This window comes from Leptonychotes weddellii, chromosome 8 (genome assembly GCF_054177405.1).
Source record: "Leptonychotes weddellii isolate Sample4059 chromosome 8, ASM5417740v2, whole genome shotgun sequence".
In the NCBI taxonomy this organism is placed as follows: domain Eukaryota; kingdom Metazoa; phylum Chordata; class Mammalia; order Carnivora; family Phocidae; genus Leptonychotes; species Leptonychotes weddellii.
Window position 1 is genome coordinate 58,754,708 of NC_138376.1, and position 27,660 is coordinate 58,782,367.

The 27,660-nt window shown below is 36.0% G+C and overlaps 1 protein-coding gene across 1 annotated transcript in view; it reads right to left on the reverse strand.

The window, feature by feature from the left end:
* Window positions 1–5,109: 5,109 nt before the first annotated feature.
* LCA5 (lebercilin LCA5) overlaps window positions 5,110–27,660 on the reverse strand; it is a 67,999-nt gene continuing 45,448 nt past the window's right edge. The window contains exons 4-8 of the mRNA XM_006728625.3: window positions 13,797–13,934; window positions 12,772–12,868; window positions 11,972–12,114; window positions 9,572–9,704; window positions 5,110–7,897 (exon numbers count right to left, since the gene is read on the reverse strand). Of these exons, the coding sequence (XP_006728688.1) occupies window positions 7,038–7,897; window positions 9,572–9,704; window positions 11,972–12,114; window positions 12,772–12,868; window positions 13,797–13,934 (1,371 nt within the window). The 3' untranslated portion in view covers window positions 5,110–7,037. The remainder of the gene's footprint in view (window positions 7,898–9,571; window positions 9,705–11,971; window positions 12,115–12,771; window positions 12,869–13,796; window positions 13,935–27,660) is intronic.

Genomic DNA, 27,660 nt, shown 5'->3' on the forward strand with positions numbered 1-27,660 from the left:
CTCACAATAACTTTGTAAAATATGATCAGCCCCATTTCACATCTGAGGAACCTTAAGAAAAATTAAATTATTTGACCAAAGTTGTAATTAGTAAGGGGTAAACTCCAACCTAACTCCTGACTGAAAAGCCAGTATTCTTTCTACCCTATCCTGGCTACCCATTTCTAATTTTTGTTTTATTCTAGATTGTGATATAATATGTTCATTTATATATGAATATATTTCATAAATGTAGCATTTAGTATGAAAAAATATTTATCTGGAACTTTGTGAATTCCAAAGTATAATTTAAATGTCTCGCATACTTATCTTACATAGTGATGGAACAGCTCACTCATCAATAACAAACTGAACTTAATAGTGCAACCCCATGGTTATAATCATATCACAAAAATAGCTTGTTCCTAGGAATAAGGTGTTTTGAGTAATGCTTGTTCCATTAAGATCCTTTCAATGTTTTTCCCTAAGAGCCATTAATTTAAACATTTTTAATTGGAAAATACAGGCATAGCTCATTTTATTGTGCTTCACTTTATTGCACTTCACAAATACTACATTTTTAAAAAAATAATTGCATTTTTTATAATTTGTTGCAACCCTGCATTGAACAAGTTAGTGTTACTTTTCCAACAGTATTTGCTCACTTCATTTCTGTGTCACATTTTAATGATTCTTGCTAATATTTTAAACTTTCATTTTATTTGTATGGTGATCTTTACTCAGTGATTTTTTTTTTTATCAAAGTGTAGCTGGCACACAATGTTACATAAATTTCAGGTGTACAACATAGTGATTCAACAAGTCTATATGTTATCTGTGCTCCCAGCAAGTGTAGCTACACCATCTGCCACCATAAAAAATATCTAATCAGTGATCTTTGATGTTACTATTTTAATTGTTTTGGGACACCAACTGCTCCCATATAAGATGGCAAACTTATTGATAACTGTCGTGTGTTCTGACTGATCTGCTGACTGGTCATTCCCCATCTTTGACCCTCCCCTTGGGCATTCTTACTCCTTAAGACACAATATTGAAATTCGGTTAATTAATAATCCTACAATAGTCTCTAAGTGTTCAACTGAAAGGAAACATGTCTCTCACTTTAAATCAAAAGCTAGAAATGATTATGCTTAGTGAGGAAGGCATGTTGAAAGCTGACATAGACCAAAAGCTAGGCTTCTTGTGCCAAAGAGCCACGCTGTGAATGCAAAGGAGAAGTTCTTGAGGGAAATTAAAAATTCGACTGCCTTGAACACATGGATAAGAAAGTGAAACAGCGTTTTTGCTGATATTGGGAAAGTTTTAGTGGTCTGGACAGAAGATTAAAGCAGCCATAACATTCCCTTCAGCCAGAGCCTAATCCAAAGCAAGGCCTTAACTCCCTTCAGTTCTATGAAGGCTAAGAGAGGTGATAAAGCTGCAGAAGAAAAGTCTGAAGCTAGCAGATATTGGTTCATGAAGGACAGAAGCCATCTCCATAACATAAAAATGCAAGGTGAAGCAGCAAGTGCTGATGTAGAAGCTACAGCAAGTTATCCAGGAGATCTAGCTAAGATCATTAATGGAGGCTACACTAAACAGATTTTCAATGTAAGTGAAACAGACTTATATTGGAAGATGCCTTCTAGAACATTCATAGCTAGAAAGAAGTCACTGTCTGTCTTCAAAGCTTCAAAGGACAGGCCAACTCTCTTGTTAGGGGCCAATGAAACTGGTGACTTGATGTTGAAGCCAATGCTCATTTACCATTCTGAAAATCCTAGGTTCCTTAAGAATATGCTACATCTATTCTGCCTGTACTCTATAAATGGAACAACAAAGCCTGGATGACAACACATCTGTTTACAACATGGTTTACTGAATATTTTAAGCCCACTGTTGAGGCCTACTTCTCAGGAAAAAGATTCCTTTCAAATTATTACTGCTCATTGACAATACAGTCACCCAGGAACTCTGATGATGTACAGTGAGATTCATGTTGTTGTCATGCCTGCTAACACAGCATCCATTCTGTAGCCGTGGATCAAGGAGTCATTTTGACACTCGAATCTTATTCAGGAAATACATTTTGTAAGACTGTGGCTGCCACAGGTAATGATTCATCTGATGGATCTGGGCAAAGCAAGTTGAAAACCTTCTGGAAAAGATTCACCATTCCAGATGCCATTAAGAACATTTGTGATTTGTGGGAAGAGGTCAAAATATCAACATTAACAGGAGTTTGGAAGATGCTGATTCCAATCCTCAAGGATGACTTTGAGGGGTTCAAGACTTCAGCAGAGAAAGTAACCACAATTGTGGTGGAAATAGCAAGAGAGCTGGGAGTGGAGCCTCAAGATGGGACTGCATTACTACAATCTTGTGTTGAAACTTGAATGGATGAGGAGCTGCCGCTTATGGATAAGCAAAGAGAGTGTTTTCTTGGGATGGAAGTCTACTCCTGAGATGCTGTGAAGATTGCTGATATGACAACAAAGGATTTAGAAGATCACATAAACGTACTTGATAAAGCAGTGGTAGGGTTTGAAAGGATTGCCTCTAATTTGGAAAGAGGTTCTACTGTGTGTAAAATGTTGTCAATCAGCATCGCATGCTACAGAGAAACCATTCATAAAAGGAAGAGTCAATCGATTTGGCAAACTTCATTGTTGTCTTATTTTAAGAAATTGTTACAGTCACCCCACCGTCAGCAATGATCACCCTGATCAGTCAGCAGCCATTAACATTGAGGCAAGACCTGCACCAGCAAAAATAATTACAACTTGCTGGAAGCTCAGATGATGGTGAGCATTTTTTTTTAGCAGTATTTTTATATATTTTGGGTTTTTTTAAAGATTATTTGACAGAGAGAGAGCAAGCCAGCAGGCAGAGGGAGAGGGAGAAGCAAGCTCCCTGATGAGCAGCAAGCCTGATGTGGGACTTGATCCCAGGACACTGGGATCATGACCCGAGCAGAAGGCAGATGCTTAACCGACTGAGCCACCCAGGCGCCCCTTAGTAATATTTTTAAATTAAGGTATGCACATTGCTTTTAGGTGTAATACCATTGCACACTTAATAGACTATAGTGTAAACCTAACTTTTGTATGCACTGGAAAACCAAAAAAATAATTTGACTCACCTCATTGTGGTGGTCTAGAACCAAATCCACAATAATTATAAAGTAAATGGTTTTTTTTTTGTTTAAAATTTCTTCATCAGGGAAAAATGCCTCCTCTATCCATAGAAGTTGTGGTCATTCCATGAAGAGGGATAGTAGTTTCATCCTTCTACCCAATGCCACCAGTCCTATAGGTGGCCTATAACATAAACTAGCCAAACAGACTTTTGCCAGAGCTATAGGAAATATTTTATTTTTGAAGTGGGTGCCAGCTGAAGGGAGCCAAGCTAAAAGGTGGACAGAGTAAGCACTATTATTTGAACCTCCAGATCAAACCACACTTTCCTGAGCTTTCCATATTCAAGCCAAAAATAATTTCCTCATTTTGTTTAAGCTGGTTTGATTTGGGTTTCTGTCACTTAACACTTAAAGAGTACTAATGCAAAATTCTTTTCTAAAATATCTTATTTCTTTGGACTAAATTGAGACTACTGAATGTAGTCTGTTACCTGTATCCATCACTTTCATATTACAGTCTAGTAGCCCCAACTGTAAAATGGGAGTAACAGCATCTACTTTAGAAAAAAATTTATGAGGAGCTAAAGCACATGCATAAAAACCCCAACTGCCATGCCTGGCATTCAACAAATATCACTTCTCTTCCCTGTTTCTCCATTACCTTTCCAAAACATCAACAGCAATAATCTAAGCCTTTATAATTCTGTTTTTCACATATCAACTCATTTAATATATGCAATCACCATGAAGTAGGTACTATCATTAGCCCCATCTTGTAGAGAGGGAAAAGGAGGTGCAGAGAGGTTTTGTAGCTTATCCAAGGATACACACATTGTGGGAAAGCTGGGGTACAAGTTATCACATTATGCAATCATAAAGTCCTGTGTTTTCTGTATTTCATTTTTGCTGTGAGGCTTACTGCACGGTTAATGCTGAATAAAGCAAGGAAAGTTCTAAGTGCAGACCTAAGGGGCACAATATATTTAGTATAGATGTTTTAAGATAATTTGGAGGGTTTTTTTTTGCTTGTTACCTTGTGTAAAATGTAGTGTCAATATACGTACATACCTATGCTCTATTTTTCAATTATACCCTAAAAGAACCTCAATCAGCAATGAGAACAGCTAATGTTTACTGAGCACTTATAATGTGCCAGGCACCCTGCCAAGCATTAACTTAAGTATTTCATTCATCCCTCATAATCACATTAAAAAGTATTAAGAGAAGTAACAGCTGAGTAAACCCAAGGACAGTGAGAGAGTGGGTGGGAGGGCAGGGAGGGAAATGTGTACAGTCTGGCCTACTGGGCTCTGCATTCACTGTGAGGGCAAGGGCAGGGTCTGTCTTACTCTCCTGGCACCTACTATATGCAGGGCACCCAGTTAATGAATGAGTATATGCTCTTTACTAAAAAAGAGAGCACTTTCAAATGATATAAAAGGTGACTTTAATGTGAAAGGGGCATTTGTTGTGTAGAAAGGAAAAAGCTTTAAAGGCAGATCTTTTCTTGACAATTTACAGTTCCTTTTTTAATCCTAAAAACCCCACATTGTCACTGTAACAGATATTTCCCTTCCCCTTTTCATCAGGCAGATCTGCATGCTGTATCCAACTAACACCCAACCAGGGATACCAGAAGGTGAGTATGTCTGATAGGAGATGGAGAGGAGGATCAGAAAAACAGCGAGTCAGCCATGAAATAAGTTTATTTTATGATTCAATTTAATCCTCCTTACCCCCACCTTTTTTATATTATGAGCAATATATGCTATTAGGATAGCTATTAAGGGTGAAAGGATTAATTAAAACTATAATTATCTGATAAGACTAGCATACTATCTAACCTGATTTAGGGCAAATTCATCTACTTCAATTAAAAATACTGGACAGGAAAAAAAAAGAACGAAATAAAAATTAACTCTGCAGGTCCTGTTTCTACCATGAATTTCCTAAATGACCTAAGGTATCATTCAAACAAAGAGCCGTAGTGTGTTTTTAGCTTTTATTAGTTAAGAGTTCTTAGTACAAATAACAAATTTAACTTGACATTTAGAAAAAAAATGATTTACTCTCTGAGGTTTGTTCATAAAGAAAAACCTGTTCTGTACACTTTAATCTAAATTTTAATGCCTAACACCATAATGCTTCTAAGTCTATAACTTAATTTTAGGTTTAATTTTAATAATTCTGTCTTACTATATCTGGTGAAAGAGACTAGAAACATTATGTAGGAAAAAAGCAAGAGACTAATTAAATGACCTGAATATAAAACTTTTACTAAAAGGCTTTTAAAAAAGCCTCTTAAAACAAAACAATCTAAAAATTAGAATACTTTTGGCAGAAAAATTAGCAACTACGAACAAAATTAACATTACATAATATTTTACCAAGAACTGCATTACAATATTGTGGCTTACATATATTAGAATGATTTGCGACATACTAAAAGCTTATTTATATCAGACATAAAAATCTCTTTGCTAAAACAATTTTTTAATGTAGTTTAGCACTTTTGGGAGACTCGGTTCCCAATAATGACAGTAACGCAATTTAGAAGACAATAGATAGAATATCTTTTCATTAGAGACCTATCCAGGTAAGTCTTGCCAAATAGTTATGAAATTATATTCAATAACAAGCATTAAGAACTCAAGATAAAACAGTAACTCAGGTCCCCTCATCAGTATATATGCTTGGCATCAGAAATCATACTATTAGTGAATACATACTAAATTCCGGGGGTGGGGGGGAAGCTCACTTTAGAATTAAGTGTCAATCTACTTTTTTTTATGCTTTCCCTGACACACTGTTTCTCCCACTCTTCATTTTAACAGTGTTTTCTCCTCAGTTGGTGGTATATTATCACTTCTTAAAGACCAATCATACCCAACATAATCCAAGGTCATCAACTCCTTTGCAGCTGAAGTAAGCTACAAACAGCAGAAGACCAACACATTTCAACAGAAAAATATCCACCCTACTCAGCAAGGCAGAAGCCCCATCTCTAAAACATTTTTAACCAATGGTTGCCTTAAAATTAATCCTATAAGCCCAACAGTATTCCACGATCATTATCATTGGTTTTGACAGCAAGTTCAAACTTTAAAAATATATATTAAAAATTTCCAAGTTAGATTACTCTGGAAACATAACTGAGTTGAAAAATCTTTCTATATTAGGATGAAATCTCATACCCAGTCACTGAGATATAGAGTGTAAGAGGAGGAGGAAAAGAATTACTGATTACCACTATACCCAAGCCTCCAGGAGCCATGACAGAGGAATTATCCAAGCAAACAGACAAATGCCTTCTGATCTCAACCTAATACGTTAGAGTTGTAGGTAAGCGATTTAATGCATCTCTTAAGTGGGAAATCCCTATGTTGTCGCAGCTTCCACTTAAGAGTAGCTCACCTATGCTATGTGAGAAAGGGACCCCTGTCCACAGAGGACAGGGCTCCTAAGTAGCACCAGTGCTCCACCATCTGGGAGCTATCTTCCCAACCCAGAGCCTCCCACCTTCAATTTCCACTTGACAAGACTGTATTTACTTCCGTGAGTACATGACCAAAAATAAGTAAATAAATAGGGATAAAAATAGGAAATAAATATGAACTCCAATGGAGTAAAACCTCCTATAGAGCTGATTAAGAGGTAAAACCTATTTATAAATAAAAAGCCAAAACCAAGCAAAATACATCTCTATTTTTGGGTCTATTCAAAAGTCTCCTTCATTCTTGGCAATCTAGCTATGTGGTGAGATAGGATCTACTTCTTTTCATTTACACTGTATTTGTCTATTAAAAATCATTCCTTAATAAGGACTTTTTAATATTAAAAATCCTAAAGGTTTATAATAAATATTGTATTAAAATATTTTAATATTTACAGTTGGAAAAATGTATACTGTAGTCAGTCATCTCAGGGCTACTTCTTCAATTTCATCTTCTACAGATTCCACTGCTTTTACTGCTGGTTTACTGTTTGCATGTTTTAATCGGTGTCTGTTTGGATTAAAACTTCCTTCACTGAGGAAAGAGTCACCATCTTCATCATGTTCTCCACCCCTGCTGCTCTTATCCCCTGGGAGAAAATTCAGAGGGTCCAAGTCTCCTTTGCGGGCAGCCCGAGAACTGGGGTCACTGCTTTTAGAGGCAGTGGTGTTGCGGCCACTGGCACCAAACAGCTGCTCCATCAGATCAGCTTTTTTCTCTCTTCTTGTAATTAAATCTACACTGTCTTTACTATGTTTCTCTATACTGTTTCTTTGGATATCCACAAGGCCACTCTTTTGGCTAAGTGGATTTGACTTCCCTGATGTTTTCGCAAATGAAGGCACATAGCTGCCAAATGCAAGCTCATTTGGGGAGGCTGGGCTTCGAATATTTCCTGGATTCTGACCGTCTCCTTTTGTAGTGAAAAGGCTGATTTCTTGCAGATGATGCCCATTAGATACTCTCTCTGAGGATTCAGAGAACACGTATGTTTTGGGGCTTCTCCCTGGGGAATGCAGTTTTGATTCCGAATCAGGTAGCAGTGGCAAAGGAGGGCATTTTATATTCCGAGAATCTTGGAGTTCTCTGTCGATCTCATTCAGTTTAGCAAGTAGCATTTCTCTCTTCAGCCTTTCTTCTTCCTCCTCTTCCAATTTATCAACATTTTGAATTTGGTACATTTCCATTTGGTATCTTCCAGTTTCCACTGCGGGCTTTTCTTCTCTCTCCAGCAAAGATACCTTGTCTTTTTGCTTTTTAGCAAGTTCTTCTTTTTCCCATTCTGTATGAAATCAAATTTAAAAAATGGGATTTTACAGCAGTCATTATTTTTAAGTAGGAAATCTTAATTCTCATCTGTTACAAAACAGTCTATCTAATTTAGTTATCAGTACAGTGAGAATGAACATAAATTTCATTGCTACACTTGATATTCTGGAATTCAGAAAGAATATACTTAATGTGTATTGCATTTAAAATTCACATTTATAGAAAAAATTTTGTTCAGTGTAGAGGTAAGGAAGAAGGTTCTCTATTTTTTTTATACCTAATATAGTGCTATACACTGAATGGATGTACACTGAAGAGATGGATGGGGTTTATTTTAAACTTGAACCTCTGGGCGTCATACCCTGAGAAGGACACAACATCACTTATTTGGTATTCTGACTGAAGATACATTAAGTTGAATCTAATTAAGAGAACACTTCAGATAAACCTCAAATGAGGAACATTCTATTTTTTAAAAATGGTCTTTAACATTTTTGATGAATAATCTCAAAATATTTAGAGAAGACTAAAGAGATAGAACTAAATGCAATTCATGATCATATCCTGGAGAGAAGAAAATGCTATAAAGGACAATACTATGTCAACTAATAAAACTAATATGGACAGATTAGAGACGTGTTGTAAGAAAATGTCCTTATTTTATAAAAGTACACATGCAAGTATTTTAAGGTATGGGCATGAGATATACAACTTACTCTTAGTAACTTTAGTAAGTGGCATACATTCTCACTGATGTTTGAGATTATTCCATACAAACTCCAGGAAAAAAAAAAATAAAGATGAAAAGAAGGGGCCAGTCTTCTGTTACTTTATTCCTTTTCCTGGTACCTAGGAAGACCACAGTACCTTTCTATTCTATGTTTTATTAATAATGTGAAAGAATCTCCCTTTGTGCCTTAACCAATAGTAATATAAATATATCTTCTATTTCAACTGTTACATTGTTTTAAGTACACACACACAAATATACATTCACTAATTTAAGCAACAATTAGGTCATAATTTTACGTTCCATTAACTTTAAGGGAAAAAAAGGATTTCTCTGCAAGAAGCTTCTATAAAACTAATGAAATATATACAGAGGATTAGAGTCAGGGATTCCTCTTACCCATACCTTTAAGACATTTTATCCAGATGGAAATGAATTTATTCCTGAACTTCATTTTCAGTATCTGAAACTATGTGAGTTGGTTCATTAAACTTCCACACTATTGGTTAAACATGTTAAAGATTTACTTTCATACTAAAATGAAAGAAAACTTAGGACCTCACAATTCATTGATTTTAATGTTTGGGCTAGTCTACAGAGTCTCAAGGTCAAGCCAATAGAGTGCATTGTCTTTCAGTTATCTCTTCATCATGCTTTAGTTAACATACACACAAAAATTTCCCCTTTTATCTGAATTTTACTTCATCTGAATTTTCTGAGGGTAACTTGTCCTTATTCCCTAACCCCAAACAGCAACTTAACAGTTATGTTTTTCTTTCCTTAGTAACTTTATTCAAATGTTTGTAATTCCTAACAGACCATCCCCTACCACTGTATCAACCTTCTGTTATTCTGTATAACCAATTCACTGTTCAACTGGAAAATATCAGGGGATGCTAACCCTTTCTTTCCCAAAGGATGCTGATTCATCACTTGAGTAAACAAACTCTTTCTTACCATCTTCCAGCTTCTCAACCTCCTGATTTTCAACATGGAGTCCTTGATCTTTAACAAATTTTTCTTCTCTTTTCACAATTGGGTTTAGAATCCCTGCTTCTTCATGTTTACCTCTCTCTTGCAATTCCAGGTCCTATTACATATTTTTTTAAAAATGCAAGTTCACATGTCAAAAGGGGGAAAAGCTATTTAAATATCATAGAGTCATCTCCCATTAAATATGACACCAACTAAATTAGAAATTAAAGCAAATTTTAATTTAATAAAGCAGTAAGTCACAAGCTACCACCCTTTGAAAGATACTTTAAAGGCCCACAAGATTATTTACTTTAGTTAAAATTTTTTTAGAAAGTATAACCTATATCAGAACCAATATCATGGAATTAAAGCCAATACCCTACATAAAATTCTGAAAAGACATGTTTCAGAAGTATCCTTGCTTTATACGTTTCACAACAAAATCTGATTAATTCCGTTAATGAGGAAAGGTTATTAGCCAACTGTGGAGGCTACGTGAGAAGGTGCTGCTGAACTATAATACAGGCAGTAACAACCCCATTGAATCTTTTGAGTTTATACTTACTATGTCCAAAGCCTCCAGTAAATTTTATATTTAAATCAAATAAAAATGAAAACTTAAAATTACTTTTATATGGTCCCTTTCACATGTATAATTTTTCTGAATAAAAGAAAAATACCTAATATTAATACAGCAGTGGATTGTCCCCTAGTATCAATTTTCCTCTTCTTCCCTTTAGTTACAGAATCCCTTGAGTTTTAGCAGGGTTTAAGGCTGCTCAACTGGAAACTACATTTGCTAGTCTCCCTTGCACTTAAACAGGACCAAAGGGATTTGAGTGAATGTATGCAACTTCCGATCACATTTATAAAAATAAAAGCTGCTTGCCCTCCACTTCCTTGTTCCTCCTTCTCACAAAGGTGGTGAGCCAGTTCTAACCATACAGAGGAAGACTACACTCTTTAAGATGGAAGAACAATAAGACAGAGGATGACTACCAAGGAACAAAGCTGTCTACTTATAATGGACTACTGACTGACCTTCAATCTATTAGAAAAGAAAGAAAACTTGTATCTTTCCTGAGCCACTGTATTCTGGGTCTCTTTCCAACAGCAAATTTGCTTGCACTTTAACAATGTTCCCTTTTGCTGAGACCCTTTAAAGTGGCAGGATCAGTCTTAAGAACTTTATAAACTGTGTGATTAGTTATTATCACAACCTGATGGACAGCCCATCCTTGTTTTATAGATTAGGAATTGGGGCTCCAGGAAGTCACACAACAATGTCAGAACCAGAATTTAATTAAAAAGGCAGTGCTAACTCCAAGGCTATACCTTTTCACTGTATCAGGTTGCTGCTCCTCATGCTGCATCTTACAAAGACCATTTTTTTTTTAGTCCTTTTAAAGTTAAGAATGACTTTGCTATTTCAAAAAGACAACATGATTTAGTTTCAAAGATAGTGAAAATATAGGAAGAAAGACACTCAGCAGATATAGCTACTCAGGAACCCAATCAGACCATCCTTTCTCTTTTATACCAAAAGAAAAAAATCTCAGGGTCACTGGGAAACCTATAAGGCACAAAAATACAGGAATATATGAGATATGCTGGGTCCCTGGTATATTGTTTTCTTTGGAATTTAAAACTATAAATACAAAATATAGAACCTCTTAGAGAAAAGAACATTGTGGTATTCTGGTTTATAAGTCCTTTTAAATGAAGGCCCAACACAGACTCCCCTGAATGTCACTCTAATTTGAATGGTCTGAAGTCAGGTTCCACTGCAATACTTTGCTCAACATTCAGCTAACCTGTAAAATTCTCAAATAGGAGGCCAAAAAATATGTAGACAAATCCTAAAAAATTATTTGAAAACTAGTAAAATTTGGTATTAAGTGTAAAAGCAAGGAGGGTTTTTAGAAATTATCTGGGTACATAAAAGGTAAGAACCTCTATCTCTGGGGCACCTGGGTGGCTTCAGTTGGTTAAGCATCTGATTCTTGATTTCAGCACAGGTCATGATCTCAGGATCGTGAGATCGAGCCCTGCTTTGGGCTCTGCACTGAGCATGAAGCCTGCTTAAGATTTTCTCTTTCCCTCTCCCACTGCTTTCTTTCTCTCTCTCTCTCTCAAAAAAAGAAAAACCTCTATCTTCAACCCAGAAGGTACAACTAACCTTCCCGAAGCATCTGGAAGATGCAATGAAAACTAAGAGTCAATCCAAAGGAATTTAATAAAATACTCTCTTTAGAAGGCTACTTGCATATTTACACAGATACAGTACTAGCTTCATTGCTAACTTTTAAAATGTTTGATATTGTGTTTTTGGGAATAACTTCAGACCTAGAGTTTAGTACCTAATCATGTTGCTAAACTCACCAAAGTAAGACGTTTAGGTTCTTCCCATCTGTTTTCATAACACATAACTGTTTGTGGTGTTACAGGAAATTCTTCCAGCTCCACGTCTTCACTGGTTTGTACTCCTTTTGTACACTGGTCTGTAAAATCACTCTGGCATGCAGCTACCATGAAAATTACAAGTCTTCATTGAACAGTGCTAAGATATATGGAATTTAACTGGTATATGTTTGCCATCTACATGAGATAATGCATGTTTTGCTCAGCTCTATGACTATTACTGTTTTTTTTTTTCTAGGATTTACCAGCAATTATGTAATTTGAGGACAATTTAGACAGGTAAACCCTGTTAGTTTGTTTTTAACTTTCTGCAATTCAGAAGAGGAAAATTTATACTTTTGTTTAAAAAAAAAAAGATATGCATAATAATACCAAAGTATTTATGAGTGAAATGAAATGACAGTTGGGATTTACTTTAAAATAGTCTTAAAAAAAAATACTCTAGAAGTAGAAAAAAATAGATGAAATGAGATTAGTAAAATATGTAACTGTTAAAGCTAAGTGATGCATAAATAAAGGTTCATTAAAATATAATCAAGCACCAGTTTGGAATCTTCTTATTTTCATAAAAGTTTCAAAAATTATAAGAAAAAATTTAAACCTTGGGAAAAATAGAAAATAGACATGATTTCTGAAAATTAACTATAAGGAAATTTAAATTTACTTCAGTGAAGTTCTTTGCCCTTCTACTTTAGAATTATTTGATTTTATTATTAATAAGTGACAACTACAATGTTTTTCAATAATAATAGCTACTATACCATTTTTTCTTGATCTAAGTTCCTTTTCTTTCTTTGGAGAAGACTTTGGTAGCCGATTAGAATATATGTTTTTTATATCCAGTTCTCTCTCCTTTTCCTGAAAAGTAACCCAATACAATTAAGGATATAGAGTATCAGTTTAAAATAAAACAAAAATTCTCACCTTGTCAACTGGTATTTTCCTTACCAAATTGGAATATATTATACCTAGTTCAGTTTCCCTTCTTAATTACTGAACTATAGAAAGGAATATCTCTAGGACATCTAGGTTAGGGCAGTGATTCTCCCTAAACAGTGCAATATGTACTGGCAAACAAAAGAATTAGAGTAGATAAGGCAAAATTCATTTTCTTCCCATTCCTACCTAATAGAGCTAGTAAGGTCTTAAGACTGTCTTCCAAGCTTGGCAACAGAGACCGAAATAATTTCATTAGCATCTTTCAAACATGGCTTTGGAGTTACTGACAAGTTAAAAATTGGACTTTTCAAAAACACAGTGTTCTTTTATCATTTTGAGGCTATGGTTCTGAGAATTTGATTAACAAAAAATTCTATGTAAGATAATGCATGAACATTCAATTTTGCACAAAATTTCCACCCATCAACGACCTCTGGATAGAATTAAGAACACCTTTAACAAAATTAAATAATGTGAATGCTTCCTCTCAACACTGTGAAAATGAAGGGCATTATTTGAAACAACTTCTAAAATAATCCTAGGGTTATATGAGGAAGAACTTTGGGATATTTAATCACGCAACAGAGAAAAACTCTAGTTCTCATAATTCCTTCCAGGATTTCATAACTTATTTAGTTATATCAATTCTATTAGGATTCAATGTGTCACTTTTGGCATTTTTCACAGTGATTATATTAACAAAACTTTTCTTTAAAAGTACCAAAGAGAATAGCAGAATTTTGTAAATTACATTGTCCCAACTTACAAATATGAATAAGTGTTTTAAAATGCTGAATGTTCAATATATTTTATATATAATCCATTAAATAAATAAACACATACTTACTTTTAATTTGTGATACAGTTGTTGTAGCTCCTTTTGAAGGACTTTATTTTCATCATGAGCCTCATATGCCCTTTTCCTTTCAGCAAGCAACTGTCGTTGGAAACTGTTAGTACTCAGCTCAAGGTTTTTGGATAGTTCCTATAATGTGTATATAAACATATAAAAAAATAGTACTTGAAAATAACTGAAGAGTAAAACACTGCACTTAGCATTGAAATAATGTTTTTAGTAGTACCATAAAAGACCTACAAATCAGGCTGCGCTTAGTGTTCATGAACATCAACTGGAAAACAGATCTACCAACAATTTAGTAAGGTACTTAGCCTATTATTCCTTATTTTGCTTTTCACAATGATTTGCAAATAAATCCTTAAGCATTTGCCTGAAGCATACATGAACAGTCATTTAAGCTGGTTGCAAATTCAGCCACAGCATGTGATGAGAAACACTGGCTTTTGGGAATCATAGTTCGGGCAAATATATACCAAGGCAGCTGCATAAAACTACACAGCACTATTCAAGGTGCAGAGATTACTTTGTAAAACATTTCTAGATAAAAATAATAGTCATTTCAATGGTCTTCAAACGTTTTCCATAAAGTTTGTGAAAAAATTTAGGTTAAAATATTTTCTTTTAGGTGACATCAACATCATGGTGGCATGAGTCATGCCTTTTTTCCCCACCTTTCAATTTACAACTAACCAGACCCACAAAACAAACATCTATGATGAAACAAAAGCACTTCTGCACAGCACACCTGAGAGAACCATCCATCTCTGCACCTGAAAGTGGGTGGACTGGACATCAGAGGAGGCTATGGAGCCAGGGGTGGTGGTACAGGTGGCAGAGGTGGTCGCAGGCCCATATGGCCTTTCTGGCAGAGGAGGTGGAGGGTAGAGGTGTTAAGTGGGGATCTGCCCGGCCACATGTGCGGCAGTTGGAGGGACTCACTCTCTGAGACAGACCGCAGTGACGAAGGGGAGGAGGAGGAAAGGGAAAGAGGCAAAGAGAACTGAAGGAATGAGGGAATACCATTTCCTGGGCTGGACGCCCAGGATTCTGACAAGAGATCATCCATGAGTCTCTGGGAAACATCCCCCAACTCAAGGATCCCCTAGTGGGAAATGGGCACAGCCAAAGAATTAAGTGGTAAGCACACACCTCCCTCCACTCTGCCACCACACTTCTTCTTTCCAGTCCAGCAGCTTTTTTTAATTGTATAATTTTTTTTCTCATACACATTTTATTTGAAGGCCCCTGATTTGCTCAGTACTGTTACATGTATAGAGCCTTCTGGTCCCTAGGGATGGCTTAAGGTCTTTAAATAGCTCAAAGAACAACTGGGAACTTGAGCACTAACTAGATATTTGAAAATATTAAAAAGTTGTTAATTTTTTAGATGCTACTCTTGGTATCGGTTAATGGCATTGTGTTTTTAGTCTATATTTTAGAGAGATACGAGGTGAAGTACTTAGGAATAAAACAATAGGATATTCAATATCTACTTCCAAATAATACAGAGAGGTGGAGGAGAGTATATATGAAAAAATATTTTCTATAAGGTGACATTTTTTATTGAAGTATAGTTGACACACAATGTTATATTAGTTTCCAGTGTACAACATAGTGATTCCACAACTCTATACCTTATGCTGTGCTCACCACAACTCTAACTAACATCTCACCATACAATGCTATTACAATATCACTGACTATATTCCCTATGTTGTGCCTTTTATTCCCGTGACTTATTCATTCCATAACTGGAAGCCTGTATCTCTACTACGATTCACTCATTTTGTCGATCTCACCATCACTCTCCCCTCTGGCAACAATCAGTTTGATTTCTGTCTTTATGGATCTGTTTCTGCCCTCCTTAGGCCCCATCACCTATTTAACCCATCCCCCCCAAGCCACCTCCTTCAGTAACCCTCAATTTGTTCTCTATAGTTAAGAGTCTGTTTTATGGTTTGCCCCCTCTCTCTTTTTTCCCATGTTCATTTGTAAATGGAATTGTTTTCTTAATTTCACTTTCTGCTACTTCGTTATTAGTGTATAGAAACACAACTGACTTCTGCTATTAATTTTGTATCCTGCAACTTTACTGAATTCATTTATTACTTCTTATGGTTTTTGGCGGAGTCTTTAGTGTTTCCTACGTATGATCATGTCATCTGCAAACAGTGACAAGTTTTTTTTCTTACCGATTTGGATGCCTTTTATTTTCTGTCTAATTGCTATGCCTAGGTCTTCTAGTACTATGTTATATAAAAGTGGCAAGAACAAGACATCCTTGTCCTGTTACTAATCTTAAAGCTCTGTTTTTGCCCCCTGAGTATGATGTTAGCTCTAAGTTTGTCATATATGGCCTTTATTATGTTGAGTTATGTTCCCTCTACACCCACTTTATTGAGAGGCTTTATCATGAATGGATGTTGAATTTTGTCAAATGCTTTTTCTGCAGCTCTTGTGCTGATTATATATTATCCATCACTTTATTAATGCTGTGTATCATGTTGACTGATTTTTGAATATTGAACTGCCCTGATATCCTGGAATAAATCCCCCCTTGATTATGGTGAATAATTTTTAAAAATATATTGAATGCAGTTTGCTAATATTTTATTGAGGATTTTTTTGTATCTGTGTTCATAAGGGATATTACTGGCCTATAGTTTTCTTTGTTGTAGTGCTTTTGTCTGGTTTTGGTATCAAGGTAATATGACCTTGTAGAATATATCTGGAAGCTTTCCTTCCTCTTCTATTTTTTAGTTTGAGGAAAATAGGTATTAACTCTTCTTCAAATGTCTGGTAGAATTCACCTATGAATTCATCTGGTCCTGGACTTTTGTTTGTTGAGAGTTTTTTAAATTACTAATAACAAAATTAAATCAGTAATCAGTGTATTCAAATTTTCTATTTCTTTCTGATTCAGTTTTAGAAGACTGTATGTTTCTAGGAATTTATCCATTTCTTCTACGTTGTCCAATTTTTTGGCATATAATTTTTCATAGTAGCCTCTCATAATCCTTTGTATCTCTGTGGTGTCATTTGTTACTTCTCTTTCATTTCTGAATTTATTTATTTAGGTCCCATCTCTTTCTCTTGGTGTGTCTGGCTAAAGGTTTATCAAATTTTTTTTTTTTCAAAGAGCCAGTTCTTGGTTTCATTGATCTTTTCTATTGTTTTTTTAAGTCTCTATTTCATTTATTTCTGTTCTGATCTTTATTATTTTCTTCCCTCGACTGGCTTTGGGCTTTGTTCTTCTTTTCCTAGTTCCTTTAGGTATAAGGTTATATTATTTGAAATTTTTGTTTCTTGAGGTAGGCCTTTATCATTTTAAATTTCCCTCTTACACCTGCTTTTGCTATATCCCAAAGATTTTGGAACACTGCATTTTCATTTTCAGTTGCTTCTATGTATTTTTCACTTCCTCCGTGATTTCTTGGTTGACCTCTTGATTGTTTCCTAACATGTTGTTTAGCCTCCTTGTTTGTGTTTATTCATATTCTTTTATTGTAACTGATTTCTAGTTTCATATCATTGTAGTTAGAAAAGGATGCATGATAGGAATTCAATCTTCTTAAATTTATTGAGACTTGCTTTGTAGCCTAATGTGATCTGCCCTGGAAAATGTTTCATGTGTACTTGAAAAGAATGTGTATTCTGTTGCTTTGGGATGGAATGTTCTGTTAAGTCCATCTGGTCTAATGTGTCACTCAGACACTGATTTTCTGCCTAAATGATCTATCCATTGATATAAGTGGGGTGTTAAAATCCCCAACTGTTACTATGTATTTGCTGTCACTTTCTCCATTTATGTCTATTAGTATATGCTTCATGTATTTAGGAGCTCCAATGTTGGTTGCATAGTTAATTACAATTGTTATATCTTCTTCTGGTATTAACCCCTTTATTAGTAGAGATTAAAAAAAGGCATTATGTCTACTTTTTTTTTTTTTTTTTAAGATTTTATTAGAGAGAGAGCATGAGTGGGGGGCGTGGGCAGAGGGAGAGGGAGAAGCAGACTTCCCACTGAACTGGGAGCCTGATGTGGGGCTGGATCCCAGGACCCTGGGATCATAACCTGAGTCGAAGGCAGACACTTAACTGACTGAGCCACCCAGATGCCCCTACATGTCTGTTTTAAATTCTACTTTGTTTGTCTGTTTTAAGTATTGCTACCCCAGCTTTTTAAATTTTCACTTCCATTTGCATGAAATTATCTTTTCCCCTCTCTTCACTTTCAGTCTGTGTCTAGATCTGAAGCGACTCTCTTGCAGGCAGCATATAGAGGAGTCTTGTCTTTTTATCCATTCCTCCCAACTCCTCCCCACCATGTCTTTTGACTTGAGCATGTAGGCCATTTCAATTACAGTAATCACTAATATCTATATACTTATTGCCATTTTGTTAATTATCTTCTGGTTGTTTTTGTAGTAGTTCTGTGTTCCTTTCTTCTCTTTGGGATGGAATGTTCTGTTAAGCCCATCTGGTCTAAGGTCTCTTCCCTTTGGACTGATGACTGACTTTAGTGTTTTGTTTGGCTTACTTTCTCTTCATTTTCTTGTGTATCTATTACAGGTTTTAGATCTGTGGTTACCATAAGGCTCATATATAACATGCTACGTACATATACACAGTCTTAAGGTGATGGTACTTAAGTTCAAACACATTCTAAAAGAACTTCATTTTTTTACTTCTCTCCCCATTTTTAATGTATATGTCATCATATTTTACATCTATTTTGTGTGTCCCCTTATTTTTAGTTAAAATTAATTTTGCTATTTTTGTCTTTTAACCTTCATACTAGCTTTGTAAGTGATTGCTCTACTCCCTTTGCTGTGTGTTTGCTTTTACTCATAAAATCTTTTCCTTTTATAATGTTCTTCTAATTATGTCCTTTTCTTTTCCACATAAAGAAGTCCCTTTAACATTTCTGGTAAGGCCATTTTAGTGGTAATAAACTCCTAAACTTCTGTTTGTCTGGAAAACTGTTTATCTCTCTTTCAATCCTTAATGATAACCTTGCCAGTAGAGTATTCCTGATTGTAGATGTTTTCCTTTCAGCACTTGGGATATATCATGCCACTCTCTTCTGGCCTGCAAAGTTTCTGCTGAAACTTACCTGCACCCAACCTCAGCTTTAGCTGCACTGCCAGGGTGTCCCTGAGGAGGACCTGCTGGCTGGCATATGGCCAGGTTGTCCTCTGTATCGAGAGCCCCAGGACAAACCAGTTAGCACCCACTTCAGCTATCAGGCCAGAGCACCCACTGTGTGGAGAGCCCTGGGACTCCCTCAACTTGCACCCACTAAGCTTCAGCTGTCCTGCCAGGGTGTCCTCTACATGGAGAGACCCAGGACTGACCCGGCCCCCACCCACTTCAGCTCTAGCCATCCCAACAGGGCAGGCCCGGCATGGAGTGCCCTAGGAACCACACCCCATGTCAGATACAGCTGAAGAGATAGAGAAATATGCAACAAATGAAAGAAGACAAAAACCTCAAAAAAGGGCTAATGAAACATAAACCAATTTAGCTAATAAATAGTTCAAAGTAATAATCATAAAGATGCTCACACTGAAGAGTGGAAGACTCCGTGAGAACTTCAACAAAAAGATAAAAAAATATAAGAACCAATCGGAGTTGGTTCCTGTCCCAAATGGCGGAGGAATAGGAGACTGTAGTTTCGTCTGGTCCCAGGAATTCAGCTAGATAGCTATCAAATCATTTTGAAAACCTGCGAACTCAACTGGAGATCTAAGAAAAGCTGCAAGCAACCCTACAAACAGAAAAGTGGCCACTTTTTGCACCGTAGGAGGTGAGGAGAAATGAATCCGAGGCAATATAGTGGAAGATAAACTGCCTGCCGGGGTAGGGAGCCTCTATCAGCTGGCTATTGAAAAGTGATATGGCAGTGGAGTGCAAAATCAGAACTTTTAGAAGTCTGCTCCAGTGAGGGATGTCCCTGCCTGAAAGGCGCTCAGGTGGCAAAGTGGGGCAGAATCCTAGGTGGGAGAGTGTGGTCTCAGGACCCCCGGGGATCACAAAGAATGGGTGTGTCTGAGTGCAGCAGAGTCCCAGGCATCGGAGTGGGGAAGCTGGCTACAATCAGCAAGCCCAGGAGTGGGCGTTCAACTCAGTGTCGCCATAAACCAAGAACAGACTGGCACCACACCTATCCACAAAGACCTGCCAGACTGGAGAGGTCTGACCATATTATATTCAAGTGCTAAATAAGAATACTTTATCCAGCTAGGATGTCATTCAAATCAGAAAGAGAGAGAAAAAGCTTCCAGGACAAACAAACTAAAAGAATTTGTCATCACTAAACAAGCTCTACAAGAAAAGGGGATCCTTTAAGCAAAGAAAGAGCCCAAAAGTAACATAGACCAGAAAGGAACAGAGACAATATACACAAATGGTAACTTTACAGGTAATAAAATGGCACAAAATTCATATCTTTCAATAGTTATTCTGAATGTTAATGGGCTGAATGCCCAATCAAAAGACACAGGGTATCAGATTGGATAAAAAACCAAGACCCACTGATATGCTGTCTGCAAGAGACTCATTTTACACCCAAAGACACCTCCAGAAAGAAACTGAGGGGGTGGAAAACCATAATCATGCTCATGGACATGAAAAGAAAGCAAGTGTGGCAATCCTTAATCAGACAAATTAGATTTTAAACCAAAGACTGTATTAAGAGATGAGGAAGGACACTCTATCATGATTAAAGGGTCTAGCCACCAAAAAAATCTAACAACTGTAAATAGTGATGCCCCTAACAAGGGAGCAGCCAATTACATAAACCAATTAATAACAAAATTAAAGAAACACATTGATAATAATACAATAACAGTAAGGGGACTTTAACACCCCACTTGCTGAAATGGACAGATCACCTAAGCAGGAGATCAACAAGCAAACAAGGACTCTGAATGACATATTGGACCAGATGGATTTCACAGATATATTCAGAACATTCCATCATAAAGCAACAGAATACACATTCTTCTCAAGTGCACATGGAACATTCTGCAGAATAGATCACATTCTGGTCAAAAACCAGGTCTCAACCAGTACCAAAAGATTGGGATCATTCACTGCATATTTTCAGACCATAGTGCTTTGAAACTTGAACTCAATCACAAGAGGCAATTTGGAAAGAACTCAAATACATGGGGGCTAAAGAGCATCCTACTAAAGAATAAATGGATCCACCAGGATATTAAAGAAGAATTTAAAAAATTCATGGAAACAAATGGAAATGAAAACACAACTGTTCAAAACCTTTGAGATGCAGCAAAGGCAGTCCTAACAGGGAAGTATATACCAATACAAGCCTTTCTCAAGAAACAAGAAAGGTTTCAGATACACAAATAAACTTACACCTAAAGGAGCTGGAGAAAAAACAGCAAATAAAGCCTAAACCTAGCAAGGAGAAGAGAATTAATAAAGATCAGAGCAGAAACCAATGAAATAGAAACCAAAAGACCAGAAGAACAGAACTATGACATTAGGAGCTGGTTCTTTGAAAGAATTAATAAGACTGAGAAACCCCTGGCCAGACTTATCAAAAAAAAAAAAAAAAGGGCCCAAATACATAAAATCATGAATGAAAGAGAAGAGATCACAGCCAACACCGAAGAAATACAATTATAAGAACATATTATGAGCAACTATATGCCAATAAATTAGATAATCTGGAAGAAATGGGTGCATTTCTAGAGACATATAAACTTCCAAAACTGAAACAGGAAGAAACAGAAAACCTGAACACAGACCCATAACCAGTAAGGAAATTGAAGCAATAATCAAAATCTCCCAACAAACAAGAGTCCAGGGCAGGATGGCTTTCCAGGGGAATTCTACCAAACATTTAAAGAAGAGTTAATACCTATCATCCGGAAGCTGTTTCAAAAATAGAAATGGAAGAACACTTCGGAACTCTATGTGGCAAGCATTACCTTGATCCCAAAAACCAAAGACCCCACCAAAAAGAAGAATTACAGACCAATATCCCTAATGAACATGGATGCAAAAATTCTCATTAAAATACTAACCAATAGGATCCAACAGTACATTAAAAGGATTATTCACCACAACCAAGTGGGATTTATTCCTGGGCTGCAAGGGTGGTTCAACATCCTCAAATCAATGTGATACACTACATTAATAACAGAAAGGGCAAGAACCATATGATCCTCTCAATAAATGCAGAAAAAGCATTCAACAAAGTACAGCATCCTTTCTTGATTAAAACTCTTCACAGTGTAGGGATAGAACCATATCCCTATTATAAAAGCCATATACAAAAAGCCCACAGCAAATATCATTCTCAATGGGGAAAAACTGAGAGCTTTTCTCCTAAGGTCAGGAACATGACAGGGATGCCCACTATCACCACTGCTATTCAACATAGTACTAGAAGTCCTAGCCTCAGCAATCAGACAACAAAAAGAAATAAAAGGCATCCAAATCGGCAAGGAAAAAGTGAAACTCTCACTCTTTGCAGATGACAGGATACTCTATCTGGAAAACCCTAAAGTCTTTACCCCAAAATTGCTAGAACTCATACAGGACTTCAGCAAAGTGGCAGGATATAAAATCAATGCACAGAAATCAGTTGCATTTCTATATGCTAACAATGAGACAGAAGAAAGAGAAATTAAGGGGTCGATCCCATTTACAATTGCACCCAAAACCATAACATACCAGGAATAAACCTAACCAAGGAGGCAAAGGGTCTGTACTCAGAAAACCATAGGAAAGAAATTGAGGAAGAATACTCATGAAAGAAAGGTTCCATGTTCATGGACTGGAAGAAGAAATAGTTAAAATGTCTATGCTACCCAGAGCAATCTACACATTCAATGCAATCCCTATCAAAATACCATCAACTTTTTTCACAGAGCTGGAACAAATAATCCTAAAATTTGTACGGAACCAGAATAGACCCCGAATAACCAAAGGAATGTTGAAAAAGAAAACCAAAACTGGTGGCATCACAATGTCAGATTTCAAGCTATATTACATAATCATCAAGACAGCATGATACTGGCACAAAAACGGACACGTAGATCAACGTAACAGAATAGAGAACCCAGAAATGGACCCTCAACTCTATGGTCAACTCATCTTCGACAAAGCAGAAAAGAATGTCCAATGTAAAAAAGACAGTTTCTTCAACAAATGGTGTTGGGAAAATTGGACAGCCACATGCAGAAGAATGAAACTGGACCATTTCCTTACACCACACACAAAAATAGACTCAAAATGGATGAAAGACCTAAATGAGAGACAGGAATCCATCACAATCCTAGAGGAGAACATGGGAAACAAAGGCAAAAATGAACTATGGGGACTTCATCAAGATAAGAAGCTTTTGCACAGCAAAGGAAACAGTCACAAAACCAAAAGACAACCGACAGAATAGGAGAAGATATTTGCAAATGTCTTATCAGATAAAGGGCTAGATTCCAAAATCTATAAAGAACTTATCAAACTCAACACCCCAAAGAACAATAATCCAATCAAAAAATGAGAAGACATAAACAGACTTTTTTTCCAAAGAAGACATACAAATGGCCAACAGACACATGAAAAAATGCTCCACATCACTCAGCATCAGGGAAATACAAATTAAAACCACAATGAGATACTACCTCACACCTGTCAGAGTGGCTGCAATTAACAAGTCAGGAAACAAGAAATGTGGGCGAGGATGTGGAGAAAGGGGAACCCTCTTACACTGTTGGTAGGAATGCAGGCTGGTGCAGTCACTCTGGAAAACAGTATGGAGGTTCCAACTTCCTCAGGGAGTTGAAAATAGAGCTACCATACACCCAGCAATTGCACTACTGGGTATTTACCCCAAACATACAAATGTAATCATGTGAAGGGGCACCTGCACCCCAATGTTTATAGCAGCAATGCCCACAATAGCCAAACTATGGAAAGAGCTCAGATGTCCACTGATAGATGAATGGATAAAGATGTGGTGTACACACACACACACACACACACACACACTGGAATACTACTCAGACATCAAAAAAATAAAATAAAATCTTGCCATTTACAATGTGGATGGAACCAGAGAGTATTATGCTAAGCAAAATAAGTCAGTCAGAGAAAGACAATTATCATATGATCTCATTTATATGTGGAATTTAAGAAAGAAAAATCCAGAGGATCATAGGGGAAGGGAAATCAGAGAGGGAGATAAGCCATAAGAGACTTTTTTTTTTTTTTAAAGATTTTTATGTATTTATTTGACAGAGAGAGAGACAGCAAGAGGGGGAACACAAACAAGGGGAGTGTGACAGGGAGAAGCAGGCTTCCCGCGGAGCGAGGAGCCTGATGCGGGGCTCGATCCCAGGACCCTGGGATCATGACCTGAGCCGAAGGCAGACGCTTAACGACTGAGCCACCCAGGCGCCCGCCATAAGAGACTCTTAATCGTAGGAAACAAACTGAGGGTTGCTGGAGGGGAGAGGCTGGGGAGATGGGGTATGGGTGAAGAACACTGAGGAGGGCATGCGGTCTAATGAGCACTGGGTATTATATAAGACTGAGTATCACTGAGCCTTACCTCTGAAACTAATACACTATATGTTAATTGAATTTAAAATAATTTAAAAATAAAATGAAAAAAAAGAGAACCAGAGTTGAAGAATACATAAGAAAAATGAAAAATACACTAGAAGGAATCAACAGATTAGCTGATGCAGAAGAAAGGAACAGCAGTCTTAAAGACAGGATAACAGAAAGCACCTAAGCTGAAGTGCAAAAAGAAAAATGCATTAAAAAAATGAGGATAGCTTAAATGATCTCATGGACATTAAGCAAACAAACATTCGCATTATAGGGGTCCCAGAAGGAGAACAGTGAAAAAGGCAGAAAATTTACTTGAAGAAATAATAGCTCAAAACTTACCTAACTGGAGGAAGGAAACAGAATCCATGTTCAGGAGAAAAGAAGAGTTCCAAACAAGGTAACCCTAAGGAGGTTCACACCAAGAGACATAAAAATTAAATGTCAAAGATTAAGGAGAGAATTTTAAAAGCAGCAAGAAAGAAACAAAATTATATAGAAGGGAAAGCCCATAAGGCTATCAGCTGATTTTTTTCAACGTTTTTCAACGTTTCAACAGAAACGTTGAAAGCCAGAAGAGAGTGGCATGATATATTCAGAGTGCTAAAAGGAAAATACCTAAAATCAAGCAAGGTTATCATTCAGAATGGAAGGAGAGAGAGAGTTTTTCTGACAAACAAAAGTTAAAGGAGTTTATCACCACTACACTGGCCTCACAGGATATGTTAAAGGGACTTCTTTAAGTGGAAAAGAAAAATCCACATTAAAAGTAAAATAAAAAGTTATGAATTAAAAGATATAAAATATGACAAATGGATCAAATGTAAAAAAAGATTTCTTTTATAATGTGTTCAAACTTAAGGGGCTATCAACTTAATATAAATAAACCTCATAGCAAACATAAATCCAAAACCTATAATAGATACATAAAAAAATAAAGCCAAGCATAACCCTACAGAAAGCCATCAATCAGAACAAAAAAAAGCAAGACAAGAAAGGAACAGAGAAGAACTAAAAAAAACACCAGAAAACAGTTAATAAAATGGCAAAAAGTACATAACTATCAATGATGACTTTAAATGTAAATAGTCTAAATGCTCCACTCACAAGTTATAGAGGCGGGAGGGTAGGGATAAAAAACCAAAACCCATCTATATGCTATCTAAAAGAGACTTGTTTCGCACCTAAAGACACATACAGACTGAACGTGAAAGCATTCAAAAAGGTATCTCATACAAATAGAAGCAAAAGAAAACCCAGGGTAGCACACTTCTACCAGACAAAACAGGACTTAAAACGGACTGTAATAAAAGACAAAGATGGGCATTACATAATAATAAAGTAATAATAATAATAATAAAATCCAACAAGAGGATATAAAAATTTTAAATATATGAAGGAAATATTAAGACATTATGGGAGAAGTTGGTAATAATACAATAAAAGTAGGTGATTTTATTATCCCACTTACATCAATGGAGGGATCATCCAGGCAAAAAGTCAAGAAGTAAATAATGTCTCTGACACATTAGACCAGATGGATGTAACAAATATAACCAAAACATTCCATACAAAACAACAGAGTACACATTATTTTCAAGTGCAAATGAAACATTCCTCAGGACAGATCACATGTTAGGCCACAAAACAATGCCTCAACAAATTTAACAAGACTGAAATCATACCATGCGTATTTTTCTGACTACAACAGTATGAAACTAGACATTAAGGAAAAAAAATGGAAAAAGCACAAACACATGGAGTATGAATAATATGCTACTAAACATCCAATGGGTCAACCAAAAAGTCAAAGAGAAAATTAAAAAAAACACATGCAGACAAATGAAAGTGAAAATACAATGTTCCAAAATCTCTGGCATGAAGCAAAACCGTATGTAAGAGGGAAATTTATAGCAATAAAGGCCTAACTCAAAAAACAAGAAAAATCTCAAGGAAACAATCTAGCCTTACACCTAACGGAACCAGAAAAAGAAGAGGGAAGGAAATAATAAAGATTTGAGTAGAAATAAATGAAATAGAGACTAAAACAAAACAAAACAGAAAAGATCTGTGAAATCAAGAACTGGTTCTTTGAAAAGATAAAAAAAAATTGATAAACCTTTCACCAGACTTAATAAGTAAAGAAAAAAGACAGAAGACCCAAGTAAGTAAAGCCAGAAATGAAAGAGAAGTAACAACCAACACCACAGAAATACAAGGGATTATAATAGTATGAAAATTTATATGCCAACAAATTGAACAACCTAAAAGAAATGGATAAATTCCTTGAAACATAGAATCTTCCAAAACTGAATCAGGAAGAAACAGAAAATCTGAGCACACTGATTACTAGTAATAAAACTGAATCAGTAATCAAAAAACTCCCAACAAACAAAAGTCCAGGACCAGATGGATTCACAGGTGAATTATACCAAACATTTAAAGAATTAATACCTATTCTCAAACTAATCCAAAAAATAAAAGAGGAGAGAAAGCTTCCAAATACATCAATGAATCCTCAATAATCCTCAATAAAATATTAGCAAACCTAACTTAATAATACATTAAGAGGATCATTCACCACAACAAGTGAAGTTTATTCCAGGAATGCAAAGATGGTTCAATATTTGCAAATTGATCAATGTGATACACCACAAACACAAAACCAAGGATAAAAATCATATCATCTCAATATGTAGAAAAAACATTTGATAAAATTCAACATCTATTTATGATAAAAACTCTCTACAAAATGAGTTTAGAGGGAACATACCTCAACATAATAAAAACCATATAAACCCATAGCTAACACCATACTCAATGGTGAAAAACTGAGAGCTTTTCCTCTAAGAACAGGAACAAAACAAGGATGTCCACTCTCACCACTTTTATTCAATATAGTACTAGAAGTCCTAGCCACAGTAATCAAACATAATGAAATAAAAGGCATCTGGATTGGTAAGAAAAAAGTTAAACTATGATAATGACATAATACTATATATAGAAAACCCCTAAAGAATCCATCAAAAAAAAAAAAACTATTAGAATTTATAAATGAATTCAGTAAAGTTATAGGATAGAAAATTCACAGAAATTGGTCACGTTTCTATACACTAATAAAGTAGGAGTAAGAGAAATTAAGAAAACAATTTCCTTTACAGTTGTACACCTTTATAACTGTACACAAAAAATAAAAAAATACCTGGGAATAAATTTAACCAGGGAAGTGAAAGACCAGTACTTTCAAAACTATGAAAAACTG